At 33.5% G+C, this 14,776-nt stretch overlaps 1 protein-coding gene across 2 annotated transcripts; it reads left to right on the plus strand.

Moving 5' to 3' along the window:
- The first annotated feature begins 2 nt into the window (after positions 1-2).
- LOC125663582 (inositol polyphosphate 5-phosphatase K-like) lies at positions 3-14,688 on the plus strand. Of its 2 annotated transcripts, none has more exons than XM_048895848.2 (12): positions 3-140; positions 1,464-1,568; positions 2,808-2,901; positions 3,294-3,410; positions 3,845-3,952; positions 5,896-5,963; positions 6,906-7,017; positions 7,184-7,293; positions 9,801-9,963; positions 10,350-10,496; positions 10,714-10,899; positions 12,774-14,688. In XM_048895848.2, exons 1-12 carry the CDS (start codon positions 115-117, stop codon positions 12,783-12,785), a joined length of 1,248 nt encoding a protein of 415 aa, XP_048751805.1. In that variant the 5' UTR covers positions 3-114; the 3' UTR covers positions 12,786-14,688. The 2 variants fall into 2 exon arrangements, with proteins under 2 accessions (XP_048751805.1, XP_056008950.1); XM_056152975.1 differs by lacking the exon at positions 3-140 and adding an exon at positions 308-740.
- The last annotated feature ends 88 nt before the right edge of the window (positions 14,689-14,776 follow it).

Genomic DNA, 14,776 nt, shown 5'->3' on the forward strand with positions numbered 1-14,776 from the left:
GTATCCTGCAATTACAACGGGTATTGGGATTTGAGCTGATCAGAGAGATTTAAACAATTTTTGTGAACAATTTTGAAGGAACTAACTAATTTGGGGATATTCAACACAAAAAAAATGTCTGGTGAAACAAAAACTTTCAGGTATGTATAGATGTAACCACTGCATAATATTATTCCACTTAGTTAACAACATACAATTTTAAGATACTTTCCCCAGCTACGCCCACCTGCACATTTTAAAAGGATTAGATAAGACACCGTCATAATTGGATGTACTAAATTCTTATTCAGTATCTGTGTGGGTGCACTGCAGATCCTTTTGGTGATGCAACAGTGGATGAAAAAGCACAGATCTTAGTCAAGGGGTGACTTGAAAGCCTCTATCATGGAGTCGCAGCCTCGCTAATCTTTTTTGAGGCGTCAGTCCAAATATCCAGCCTCGACAAATCTCGCTGAAATTAAACATGTACCAGTCAATGTAGATAGAATGTTCTATCGTTAAAATGATAATGTCCTACGGACCTGTGGTGAGGGCGTGTCCCGAGACACAGTCAGATCATTCAAACTACAGTCAATGGCGGTCCTTATAAGGAAGGAATTTTTGTACTGGTCAGTCCTGCTGGATGGTGCACTGAATCCCCTGCTGTTGTGGCAGGCTGAATGTTAGACTACAATGTTTGTGATGTATACATCTGAATATGACTTGGCACGGACAGTCTTGCCTGGCTTACAAGGTGTAAGGTATTTCTGAGGCAGTGTGGCTGGTTCCAACCCCTCAACAACTTTATAATACGCAAGTCAGATGGTCTAATATGTTGCGGCACCTGAGTTGAAGTGGTGATTGTTCAGGGTCATTTAGCATTGCTGTGATAAGTCCTGGGTCCTGGGTGGTATAGTCTCTGGATATGAATCTGACAGCGCAGTGTTATACTCGCTCAATGGTGTTTATGTCCTTGAAGTAGTATGGGTCCCATATAACTGAGTCGTATTCTAGGATTGGTATGATGAACGACAAGTATACAGTGTGCCTGCTTGGTTTGAGGAAACAGCAGAAGTTTCTACACAAGAAGCCCTGGGTTGAATTGGCTTTCTTGGTGATGTTACTGATGTGGGTTCCTCGCTTGAGGTCCTCTGAGATTGTAATTCCGAGGTAAGGGTTAGAGGGCACCTGCTGGAGGATGGTATTGTCCAGATCATAAAAATGTTGGCTCTTTCCCCGCATACTGAGGATATAGCATTTCTTGGCATTAAACTTCATGCCCCACGATTTGGCCCATTTTTCCAGGTTTTGTAGGGCCTGTTGTAATATGGCATGGTCTTGATGAGACATATATTATTGATTAATTATGATTGCAAAAAATTAGAATCAAATACTTTTATTTTGCAATTTTGAAAATGAACCAACTGTGAACAGATGTCACAAATTATGAAATTTAAAAATCAATATGGTTTTATCATTTGCAGTTTGAACCTAGTGACCTGGAATGTAGGAGATGAAGAGCCATCAGCAGACTTAACAGATTTATTGAATCTGAAAGCGGATTCTTTGCCTGATATATATGCCATTGGGTAAATCTGAATACATGTACCAGTATTTATCACATGTTTACTCCTTTATCCTGTGGATATCACTCATTACATAAATCTAACTATTACACTATGTTTTCTTATGCCATTTGTGATGTCGCAAACAAATGTTAATTTTACGTAGTTTGTTTACAAAATGTCAGGAAGCAAATTTCCCAACAATACAGTAACTTACTAAATGAATAACCAGGGTGTTAAAACCCATCAAGGCTCGGTGATAGAAACCACAAAACTCGTTTAATATAAATCATATCAAACCACAAACCATAGGAGATCCTATACATGTATATTATTGTATATTATTACAGTGTATATACAAGTATATACTGTAAATGACCCTTTCTTAGTGAGAACTTAATTTTGTTCATGAGATCATCTCTTCACAAAGATAGAATTCTTAGAAATATAAATATATTAGGTAATGTTGAACAATTATTTATAACAATGAAATTATGTCTCTCTAATAAACTCAGAGAAGTAAAGTCTTGCCAAATGTATGTAATTTATAGTACCATGCCATCGTTGCTAGCCATGCTTACTGAGTCTGGGAGTACCTACCCTACCTCACACCGTGGCTGTATGATCATTTACTGAGTCCGGGAGTACCTACCCTTGCCTCACACCGTGGCTGTATGATCAGCAAAACCCTCAATTTTCATGAATATTTTTGAAACGACACAATCATTTATTGACCAATCACAGTGGTGATAATAGATTTCGATATTCTAGTGGCTGCACTCACAGGTAAAACATGTAGCGTTTGTTTACAAATAACCGACAAAAAAAGCTTATAGATCACTATTTTAGAAGTTGGATATAGATATCAAACTATAGCTATATATTAAATGTTAATATAAGTTAACATCTGAGGCCATGCTTTCAAATTCTGTATCAATAAACTTATTTTGATTGGCTATTGTGTCAGTTTTTCGAAATTGGCAATCCTCAGATTATTCCACTACAATCTTCAAGTTTTTTTCCCATCCAATAAAATTAAGGGAGCATCCCCATTGATTAATATGTGAACATCAACATTCATAAAGTTGAGGGCTTTCTTCATGTACAATGTAGTTTGAATGGAGACAATTAGGTGTTGTTTGCACCGATGGTTCCATACCTGATTATGGTATAACATTCCGGATTTTCTTAACCTTGAGAACATCATTGTATACAGATGTGAACATGAACAAGCTACTAACATTTGAACATGGTGAATTTCAGATTGCAAGAACTGGTGTCTGGAGAATTTGATGCTTACAAAAATTCTTGGACAACAATTTTAACAGATACCCTGGGTCCAAAAGGATTCTGTCGAGTATGTTATTTCATCTCTTTTTTAAATGCAGAGTTAAATCAGCCACTCTCTATACACAGTTACAATGTATTAATTTCCATTTGGGGAAGATGTGGACTTTGATCAATAATCTGCTTGATGTTAAATGTAGTTTTATGTTTGCTCAATATCTACATATAAAGGTATATACATTTCACATGAGACATGAACAAATTAGTGCACCAATTTGCAATATGGTAACAGCAGTTATAGGTGCCAGTAATAGATTTTTAAAATACAACAGAAAATGGAGGTATAAAAACCAAAAGACAACAACATAGAGAAAGAAATAGAGAATATTTCTTTAAGTTGTCGAGATTTGAGAATTGCACATAAAGTGGCAATAATATTAATGCACTTAAATTTTTTGTCAGATAAAGGCTGTGAAAATGCAGGGTATTCTCCTGGTCACGTTTGTGAAGCGCGAGTACCTGCTCTCTGTGGCACACATAGAGTCCGAAATCTCAAGGGCAGGCATGGGTGGATGGTGGGTGAGTTACAGTCAGTTACTGGCAATGCTTTTATCCACATACTAAATAGATATGAAGAAATGGTAGGGTTTCTTCATTAAAGCATTGGAGTGTTAAAGTGAGAGAACTTAAGAAGGATGCAGACCAGGAAGTAAACACTATGCAGAGGTCATGAGTTTGTTATTCACTTGTCATTACATCCTGGTGCTGTTCAGTGACTTTCATATGATTGATAAGTACCAGAAAAAGTATTGATAGAAGTAGTCTCAAGTTTTTTATGAGATCTGTTGTCCAAATATGGTACAATTCACAATGTGCTTTACTATTTTCAGTCTGATTACAAACTGTATAACTATTATGGATAAAGTTTATGACATGTATATACCGTTTCTAACATAAACTGAGTTAAAGTTTTTTAAAAGCCACATGTTGAAATTGCCATTCTATGTTTCCAGGGAAACAAGGGAGGAGTCAGTATACGTTTTGATCTCAATGGAGTGAACATGATCATCGTTAATTCTCACTTAGCAGCCCACATGCACAACTCTGCAGAAAGGATTGAGGTGAAATTCCATGTCTATAAACAGAGGCTAAGAAAAAAAAATTCATGGCACAAATATTATATATAATACCCTGTAGCAAAAAGGTTGTGAATTGTTTAAAGCAAACAAAATGTGTTCATAAATACAAATGCCACCAGCAACAGCATTGCCCATTAGGTAGTAAATTTCTTTGACGGGTATTATTAGAAAGCTAGATCATGTCACAGGGATTACATCCATAGTGCATTAATGCCTAGAATCTCTCATACAGTTCCAAATTTATAGCCAAATGGTATGTTATCTACAAGTGGAATTTAATTTAAGTCACTGTCAAGGTCACTATGTTGTCAAACCTGGCACAGAAGGAAAGATTTTGATTCACAGAAATGTACTATTTTGAATTATGGTTCAAAAGTTACTGTATACAGGGGTATTTTCACCCGGTGTTATTTTCACTTTTCTGCACTTGTTTATGGTTACTCTCCGTTTTAAATTCATCCAGACACAGTTGTGTTAAAGGAGAGATAAGAGAAAAAACAATTTCACTCAGTCTTAAATTCACCCACTGACAACGAGGACGAAAGGAGCGAAAATAAAACGAGGGCAAATATTTCCCTGTATAAAGTATATGTAATCATAATAATGGTAATTTTTGTAATCATGGTACCATTTGTCAAACAGAATTTCTCCACCATTAAAATTGAAAAATTAAATGATTATTGCTTGATTTTTTCATCTTGAATTTTGCATTTAGTCTATAGGAAGAACATATGATATATTGAAATATTTTTAAAAGAAATTGTATTTTCATAGAAATCTTGTGGTAAAAAGTTACATAAACTTTCTCTTTATAAAATTAATCATTTACCACAGATATTTTTAGAAAATTAGATTTTACTTATTTTCATCAAGGGCAGATAACTTCCAAAAAGTCTCAAGTGCAGAAAAGATTGACTTCTAATCACTTACCAATCATATGAATTTGGTCTATTTCACTTTCATTGGGTGATGAAGGTAGCGAGCATTGTAGGAAAAATTCATAATCTGCGTTAGCGGGATATGTGAATATTTTGGGCATGATTGCTACTTTTATCACCAAATAAAACAACAAAGAAAGACATTTTATTGTTTATATTTATATCTTCATGTATTTTTGAAAATATAAACTGGTTCTAAGTACTAAAAACTCATATCATTGACCCATTCATTACTGTATACGGAACAGCCAATGCACCCTTTGATCTTGACGACGCTCCATATTTAGTAAATGAATGATTCTTGTAAATTCCTAAATTATTATCGCGTAATTTTGCGAGAAACATCACTCATGAAAAAATATTTTTCCCTTTTATTTTTATAGTGCTAAAATGCATGCAAAAACACTTTAAATCAACAGAGCACTCGCAAATTTATTTTCTCACGATTTGACATCCACGAGTCATTTTATGATAATAACTAATAAGTACTCGCATAAAATAAGGAATCTACAGTATGCGGACAGATGGTATGGTATTAAAAATCTGGATCAAACTAGTTTCTAGCAAGCATGTATTCATTGTCAGATAAAACCAATGTTAATTTCAAAAGAAATATAAGAGAAAAGATTCAGTGAATGTAAATATTACATACTGAATATCTTTAGTGTGGCACGATTTCACGGGTTTTATTACGAAGATAATACAGATTTAAAGTTAAGAAGTGAATAGAATAAAACCTTTATGCTCCCATACCATTCTTCTATGCAAATAAAATGTTTTACTAGTGAGAACATGCCAGCTATCACTGTAGATTCCTTTTTCCTCTATCAATACAAAACCATCAAACCTCTCATTTTTCGTTAAAAAATCCATGTTACATTGAATAATGATTATTGATTAAATACTATAATCGACCAGTGTAAATCATCACCATAAACAACAATTAGAAACACAACATTAGTCATAAATTCTCGATTGTTTTCGCAGGACTTTTTCACGATTTTGGATACACAGCATTTTAGAGATAAAGATGTGGAGCACATATTAGATCACGAGTGAGTATGATATAATTTCATAATCAGCACAAAATAATTAACAAGAGCAACGCCAACATGGCATAATACGCCCGTAGATTTTGCTCAAGGAAAACATATTTTAGTGGGATTCATATTTTAGTGAAGTTATCACTGGTCTCTGTGAGCAAATTCATTATCATGGTGATCAAATATACCAAGTTATAATATCCAGGAGCTTACGGTTCGGTTTGTATCCTGCCCACAAGGTTTTCCTTATAAGTGATACTATGACCTTGACCTTTGACCTTGAAAAACAATAGGCACCTTCCTCTCATCATGATGATCAAATATACCAAGTTATAATATCCTGGAGCTTACGGTTCGGTTTGTATCCTGCCCACAAGGTTTTCCTAAAAAGTGATACTACGACCTTGACCTTTGACCTTGAAAAACAATAGGCATCTTCCTCTCATCATGGTGATCAAATATACCAAGTTATAATATCCTGGAGCTTACGGTTTGGTTTGTATCCTGCCCACAACGTTTTCCTAATAAGTGATACTACGACCTTGACCTTTGACCTCTCACCTTGAAAAACAATAGGCATCTTCCTCTCATCATGGTGATCAAATATACCAAGTTATAATATCCTGGAGCTTATGGTTCAGTTTGTATCCTGCCCACAAAGTTTTCCTAATAAGTGATACTACGACCTTGACCTTTGACCTCTCACCTTGAAAAACAACAGGCATCTTCCTCTCATCATGGTGATCAAATGTACCAAGTTGTAAAGCCCTAGGGCTTATGGTTCAGTCTGTATCCTGCCCACAAGGTCTGGACAGACAGACAAAAATCTAGTTAAAAAATATAAGAAGTCAAATGTTAGCCAGGAATTTCTTCATGTAAAAGTAATGAATTTGAGGCTTATTCCTTTAGAAAATATTTGCTATCATTGAATGCTGAAATAATCTCTTTGAACAGTTATGTTTTCTGGATGGGAGATCTTAACTTCAGAATCGATAAGTACTCACGAGAAGAAGTAGAGAAATATATTGAGAAGAAGGACTTTGAAACTCTTCTGAAACAAGATCAGGTACATATTTATTTGTACGCTTTTTTTATAAGGGGGAGGGAGATGACTGTTGTGCTTTGAGCTAGATATTTATGAATTTTTCAAAATGTGCCTTTTTGTCTATTAGCACAAGAAATTTTTTATGTGTTTTTTTTTCTTGCATTATTTGTTTCTAATTTTTTGACAGTTAATGAAATGTAGGGAGGAAGGTCTCATCTTTTGTGATTTTGAAGAAGGAAAAGTTGATTTTCCCCCTACCTACAAATTTGATAAAGGAACAGACGATTACGATAACAGGTAATGCTATTCTAAACCTACTTCCTGTATGAATCTATGAGCATGCAAGGGATAGTCTCAAAATTTGTGATCACCACTGTCTTGTGAAAAATTTTGGCACCACAAACCAATCAAAATTTATGTATAAGAGCATATACTAATTTCTGTGGAATTTTTAGGGATGATAGATATTCACTTGAACTTGATATGCTTTTTTCTGATTTTGATTATGTCACTTGTTACGTAAGATATTGACATTTTTCAGACTTTCAGAGGTCACTTTGTCCTTAAGTGTTCTCAGAAACTATAAAAAATATCAGCTTGAAATTTTCAGCAATTGTAGAGGAGACTTGGTATATATGTGACATAGGGTATTGCAATTTCTCCATTGCAAAAAGTGCCAGAGCTTGGTATAGGGCTTGAAATTTCATGCAATTTTTGATACATTTTCATTAATATCTTTTTATATGAAAACAATTTGTTAAGACATATATATAAGGAAAGTTGGGGATAATGACAAGATATATTCCACCATATAAAGTTATAGGGGCCAGCCCCTTAAAAAAGAGACCGAGAGGGTCAAAGGTATTTTCTAAATATTTCAAAAACTAAAAATAATTTGTTAAGTATCATTGAAGTGTAGTTGTTTGTTGTGACAGCAGCAAAATGATCATTGATTGCTTGGGGAATAACGTATGAAAGTTCTATGTTATATTTTGTAAAGCATTATATAACAAAAATTGCTCAGAATGTTATTCTAATCAACATGCCATCTTCATTTATTTTCTTGAGACCCCTTTTAAGGATTTGTAGGGTTGATCCCTAAAAGTGAATAACCCAGTTATCACAAAACTTATTTATAACATTTTGTTAAAAGTTGTAGAACAAAAAATGTAGATAATTACAAGACACGTTAACTTTGACGATATCAAGTTGTAGGGGCCAGCCTCTTAAATAAGGAGCTGAGAGGGGTCAAAAATATTTTCTGAATGACTCAAAAACTAAAAAAAATAAATTGTAAAGCATCATTCAAGCAAAGATGTTTGTTTTTATTTTCTGCAACAGCTGATGTTGCAACATGAACATTGATTACATAATAAGAGTATAGGGGAATAATGTATGAAACTTTGATGCCCTCTCTTAGACAAAAAATATTTTGTAAAGCATCATAGAACATAAATTGGTCAGAATGTGACTCTAAGAAATATGTCATCATTAAATTTTGTTTTACGTTCTCTTCGTAGAAATTCAGGGACTAGCCCCGGATTCTGAAAATCATATAATAATACGTGTTTGTCGAAAATTGAAAACATTTTGTTAAATGTTATTGAACAAAAGTTGTAGGTAATTTAGGAATCCTATTCAACAGTATCAGTTTTAGGGGTCAGTCTTTCAAATAAGGGGCCAGGAGGGGTCCAAATATTTTCTCATCATCTCAAAAACTGAAAATAATTAAGCATCATTAACGCTTTTTTTCTTTTTTGTTTGTCTTGACGTTCTGCAACTGCTGATGTCAACAAAATGACCATTGATTACAAAATTAGTGATTTATAGGGAAAATTGTAAGGAACTTTTGTCATATTATTTCAAAATTAGATGGAAGATATATTCGTTGCCATCAACAAGATCATGTCATTTTTTTTTCTGTTTTTTTTTTTTTTTTTTTTTGCCTGCAACTTCAATCTTAGTTATAACTTTGAAACTATAACTTTGAAAGTATAATAGTCAGAGATTTCATAATTTGCAAATTTAGAGGTGTGTCTAAGTTGTTTCCCTTTAGAGAATTTGCAGGGTGTGGGACAAAATGCCCATCACTGCATAAGTGAATGTACACAGTAAGTTTTATACACAGTATCATCACCCAAATTCAATTTATACACTGAAGTAATTAATATTGAGGGAGAACTAGTAAATAAACACTTGAACTGCTTGGGGTGAGATCAAAAGATCGATGTCGGATAAATATCTAAATTCAAATAGTTAGGGTGAGGGGGAATAAAATCTCCTGCAAGTTTCTGTCATCCAACATTGATTACACTTTGATGGAAAAAGAAAACAGACAAGCGACTGTTAAAAACCACATAATAATATTGCATTTTAATGAACATTTGATAGTTTTAATGTACACATTCACTTAGAGGGACGTTAAACAAGACACAATCAATCATTTGTGAATAAACAGTTTAAAAAAAGGTATACAGAGTGTTATTTATAATCGTATGTATTTACTTGTTAATCGATTAATTTCAACATTCATCATATTTATTTTAAATAGTGGGGGGAAGGGGGGGGGGGGGTTCTTTGGTGAAAACTATGTGGATTTAGTTTTTTGTAAGATATTGACTTTTGAACTCACCCCTTATTATATCACATTATTTCATTGCTCGTGCATACCATTTAGTTACCCCTGAAGTACAATACTTCTCGGGTAGATAAAGCATCATATTGACCTAAAAAATGTCAATAATTGTATAGTATTGACCTAAGAATATCATTAATTGTACAGTGTTGGCAATCTTTTATCACAGTGCTAAGAAGCGAGTGCCAGCATGGTGTGACAGAATTCTTTGGCAGATCCATGATGATGCTTTTGAGAAGATAACGATCTCAGCTGATCTAGTCGAGTACAAATCCATTCCATCCTATGTCATGAGTGATCACAAACCAGTGACTGCAACATTTAACATTAAGGTGAGTTCTGGCAGCAGCAAATTTTGGAGTCTAGTTTTCATCTCTCTCTCTCTCTCTTTTTTTTACATGCATTTTGCTGTTTTTCTCTACAGATTGTGATTGGTTTCTGAGAAATTCTATGGCCCAATTGTCATATTGGCAGGACTTAGAACTGTCATCTATATCCTATAGTTTCGTGATGTTACACAAGTTTTTTGTCACAAAAGTTCAGCTTCAAATTCCGAGAACATGAATTCACAAGCACTCTACTCAAAAGTACTTCAATCTATATGAATTAGTGATGGATGAATAAAACTGAAACTTGATTTCACAAGATAGTAATTACTCCCATAGAATAGGGAAAGAATTTCTGTCTGCGTGTTGTCAACAATCCAATGTGATTTCAGGTGTTTCCATGCCAGCGGTATCCCGCATCTGTGACCTTTGACATTGACAAATGTTGGAAAGCTGGAAAGAGTGCAACCCTTAGATATAAGATGAAGAAAGATTCTGAAATAATGTCCTCTAACCGAGATTGGATTGGATTATATAAGGTAAGCATAGGGTAATTTGTTTATTCAGCAAAGCTCATCATGTAGAAATTACTCCATGCATCCATATTGTTTTCATATCCCCCATAATGCATTTGTTCCTTATATTCATATTTTGATATATATGGTTTTGTGTCAATTTTAAAGGTTAGCAATTTCATCAAGAAACCAATACAGTACATTTTGTACGTGTAATAAATAAAATTCTCGTGATTTGTAGAGCAATTTTTTCCATCTGAATGACTATGTGACATATGCCTGGGCCCAGGAGTACGCAGAAAAGAGCCCAGAAGGGGTAGAAGTGACACTTTCTGGGCGGTACTTGTCTGTGTGTCCGGGGAATTACCGAGTAGGGTACATCAGTACTTACAAAGACACTCTCATGGGAATGAGTGAGGAGTTTCAGGTAAAGCATGCAACATACTTTTATAATGTAGTCACTCAGTTGTCCTGTTATGATTGGTTTGATTTGAAAATATTTTATTGTATAAGTGCATACTGTAAATGGGGAAATGATTGCAGTGGTTTTAATTTCGCTATGTTCGCGGTCGGGGATTTTTCCACGAAATTAAAACAACCGCAATCATTTTGCAAGTGTGACACAATACGTTTAGAACAGTTACCAGTAATCAATTTGTAATTGAATTCCGTGAAATAAAACCACCGCAATTAGGCCAATATGAAAAACCGTGAACTTTTAGCACCACAAAATTAAAACCACTTACAGTATTATACAAACAGTTTGAACATAAGTTCTTTCAACTTATGGGGTTCATTGTGCATTAACAGTTGAACATAATCAACATCTTCTCTGTAGGAACATGGCCATTTTTCTTCAAAGTTAGTATGGAACATCTTTGGGGTAAGGGGAACTAATATTGTGAATTTTATGATCGGTGCACCCCTGGAGCCTGAGGGGTGGAGTCAAAGCCTTGAAATATTGCGCAATCTTTAAAAATCTTCTTTACTCATGGGTATCTAGGAGACAAAATATTTAAATATATATATATATATAGTCATGATGAGCAAGAATGCCAAAATTGTGGAATTCATGGCCCCTCTGCCTGGAGCCAGGCTCTAGGGTGGGTCCCAAATGAGTCTATGGTAAAATGTTTTTAATATTTAAAATCATCTTCTGTACTTCTACTTCTGCAGCTTCATCATTACATTGATATTGTGATTAAAATAATCTTTTTTGCTTCTGTTTATTGTAAAGAAATGTTGTATACATGACGATACAAACCATGTAGCTGTTTGCCAAAAGTGTGAATTTCCTACCCTTGTGCTAGTGTTCAGGCCTTAGGGTGGGGCCCAAAATGTTATGTAGTGAAAATACATTTAATCTTTTGAAATCATCTTTTTTACTTCTGTGTATAGTGAAGAAATACTTTATGCATTTTTGTGAAGAGCATGTAGCTTTCAAACTCAAACTGAATTTCCTTACCCAGTCAGGAGTTCAGGCTCTATGGCAAAGCTAAATAGGTAAAAAAAAATATGATGATGCATTTTGTATAGTAAAATCATCCTTTTTACTGCAGTACACACAGGCAATTGCATCGCTTGGGGTCAAATTTACTACTCTTTAATTGTAAATTCGACCCCAAGCGATGCAATTGCCTGTTGGCAGTACATTGTGACAAAATTCTTGAATTTATGACCAGTGAACTAGTTACTGAGGCTTCAAGGGATCCTGTAGTGGAATACAGTACATGGATTTTTTTTACTATTGAACATTGACAAAAACTGAATCGGGAAAGTTTAGGACAATTTTTCATTTTTCAAAAATATGAACAGCTTGTTTGATTGTGCTGTTTGCTGAGAGTTGCATGTTACTCAAGTGGTCATTAAAGCCCATGGGCCTCTTGTTAGATACATAATCATCTAGTAAATTATAGGGTATGGATTGAATATGCAATATTGATAATACAATGTACATGTAGTTATAAATTATACTGCATGTAAGTTAATGGAAACATTTATTTGGCCATTGATATTCATATATTGACGAAATAAAATTTCATTTGGTAGACATTAATAGGACTCTTCATTTGTGACTTGATACATGTATTTCAAAATAAGAGTTTTTGAGTCATACATTTAGGACCTTCCAACTAAATCCCTTGTCATGACAAGGACAAAAACATCATTCAGTGTGAATGACACTTTACCTAGTGAATTTTAGTTGTTGTATTATATCACAGCATGAATGGAACAATAAGCATCCATACCTGATTAATAGTATTAATAATATTTAATAATTTTTATTGTTTTGAATTTTAGATTGTATCCTGAGTGACTCTATAGAAAAAGAACAAAGCCAGCCTTCTCAGATTTCACTGCCAAAAGAACTAATAAATCCAGAGAGAATCTACATTTACCTCTTTTTGATTTTTACCTTAAGCCAAAAAACATTGATAAGATTTTCATATTTTCCACACTATAGGAAACTGCCGAGTACCTTGTGAAGAAAGAATTAAGAAGAATGTCATTTTAACTGTGTCAGCTCATCTGCTGCAATACATGCCAAGATGTCTTCTTGACAGATTTTCTGATACAAATGTCATAATGTATGTAAATTAAAATTTTTAAAAGCTTTACATATTGATATACATGTATTGTAAAAATAGATTTTTTTACTGCAAGCTTTTGTGGGTATTGGCAATTTTTTACGTAATGTGTGATAATAGTTTACCGTATGCTCAGATTCAGAGATTTTTCCAAAAGGGGGTCCACTCCAAGAATGGATACCACCCCTGGCAATTTCTTATGAGAGGTATCCACCCCTGGCAATTTCTTATGAGAGGGATCCATCCCTAACAATTTTTTATGACAGGGGGATTTACCCAGACAATTGTACTTAAATAGAGTTCAACCTATACAAAAAGAGCAATTATTATAGTTTTTCACACCTTAAATGTACCAAAATAGTTACAAAGATTTATTTTTTTCAATCCTGACTTCAGGTACCCCCTTTTCTGTATCTGCACATTTAGGTGTCTATGGAAAATGAAAATACATGTGCTAAAGTACATGCTAATTTCAAGCATATTTATCTATAAATTTATCAAACAGGAACAATGTACAATTTATATGTATAAGATTCTCCCCCACATAGGAGTAAGTTAAGTTTGTGATGTCCAAACACAGTTCAGGCTATTTGTGAAAATATTTTCTAACTTCAGTGTTCCAATTTATATAGGCAATCCATATTGTATTTGATTGCTTTATATTGTATTTGTATGTTTTTAGTATAACATTTCCTTGCTATTTGGGTGTTTTAGAAACAAATGATACATGCAAGTTACTGCATACTATATGGAACAATTTTTATACTGGAATATTTATCATTTACTTTGATTCATGAAAAGCCTCTCTCAGAAATCAAATTTCAAATGCATTAACTCATTTAACAATATATATGTTTACAGATTAATGGGACTGGTTCACGATTTTTGGAAAAAAAATATTTTGCATTTTTGATGTTAAACGTTTAAAAATATAACTCATTTAATGTTGACAGTTGCAATTTTTCGTTTTTGCAAATGCTGAACAACAATTTCACCAAATGAAGTGCTTGCATGTATTTAAAAAATCTACAGTAAAAGCACCTTTTTAATGGTATTGTTAAACACAGCTAAAGCAAGGTGCTACAAACAATAAAGTTTGCTATGTTTACCAAAATTCATATTGCTCAGTTTTCGTTCTCCATATGTTGCTAACAATGGGGAATTAAAATAACTCCATTACAATCATTACTGGGTCTATAAAATGACATTTAATGTGATCGATGTAACTGTTTTTTATATTGTTGTATATATATGTTATTGAAATAATGTTCAGTTGTATTCAGAATTTTATGTTTTGTTGTATGGATTTTTAGAATTCACAATTTTAAGGAATTCGATTTTAAGAATTGCCTATATTGAAAAAAAAAAGTTATATTGGGGCATGTATCATGTTTATATGGAAAACATCTATTTATACAAATATCCTGAATCCTAGTACCAAGTGATAGAATCGTAAGCTCATGATTCTTTCTGTTTATAAAGATATTTTATTAAACTATATCTATAAATAGGGTTATAGGAAAGGTTTTTTGTTTAATTTTTTTTATATAGATTTTCCTTTGGTGTTAAATGTACCATTTGCCCTGTTTTATAATAAAATGTTATAAGGAATCTGAGAATGACAGATACAGCTGTTTTAGATATTATGAAGTCAAACATGTTTTGAACATGTATATTATTTTTATTTATCATATGCTTAGTAATAATTAATTTGAT

Source organism: Ostrea edulis, chromosome 1 (assembly GCF_947568905.1).
Source record: "Ostrea edulis chromosome 1, xbOstEdul1.1, whole genome shotgun sequence".
Classification (NCBI taxonomy): Eukaryota; Metazoa; Mollusca; class Bivalvia; order Ostreida; family Ostreidae; genus Ostrea; species Ostrea edulis.

Bases quoted from the DNA above. Each gene is read 5' to 3' on its own strand.
- LOC125663582 (XM_056152975.1), top strand. From the start codon at position 673: ATGTTTGTGATGTATACATCTGAATATGACTTGGCACGGACAGTCTTG. The intron at 3,953-5,895 runs GTGAAATTCCAT...TTGTTTTCGCAG, and splicing joins ACTCTGCAGAAAGGATTGAG to GACTTTTTCACGATTTTGGA. The intron at 7,294-9,800 runs GTAATGCTATTC...CTTTTATCACAG, and splicing joins ACAGACGATTACGATAACAG to TGCTAAGAAGCGAGTGCCAG.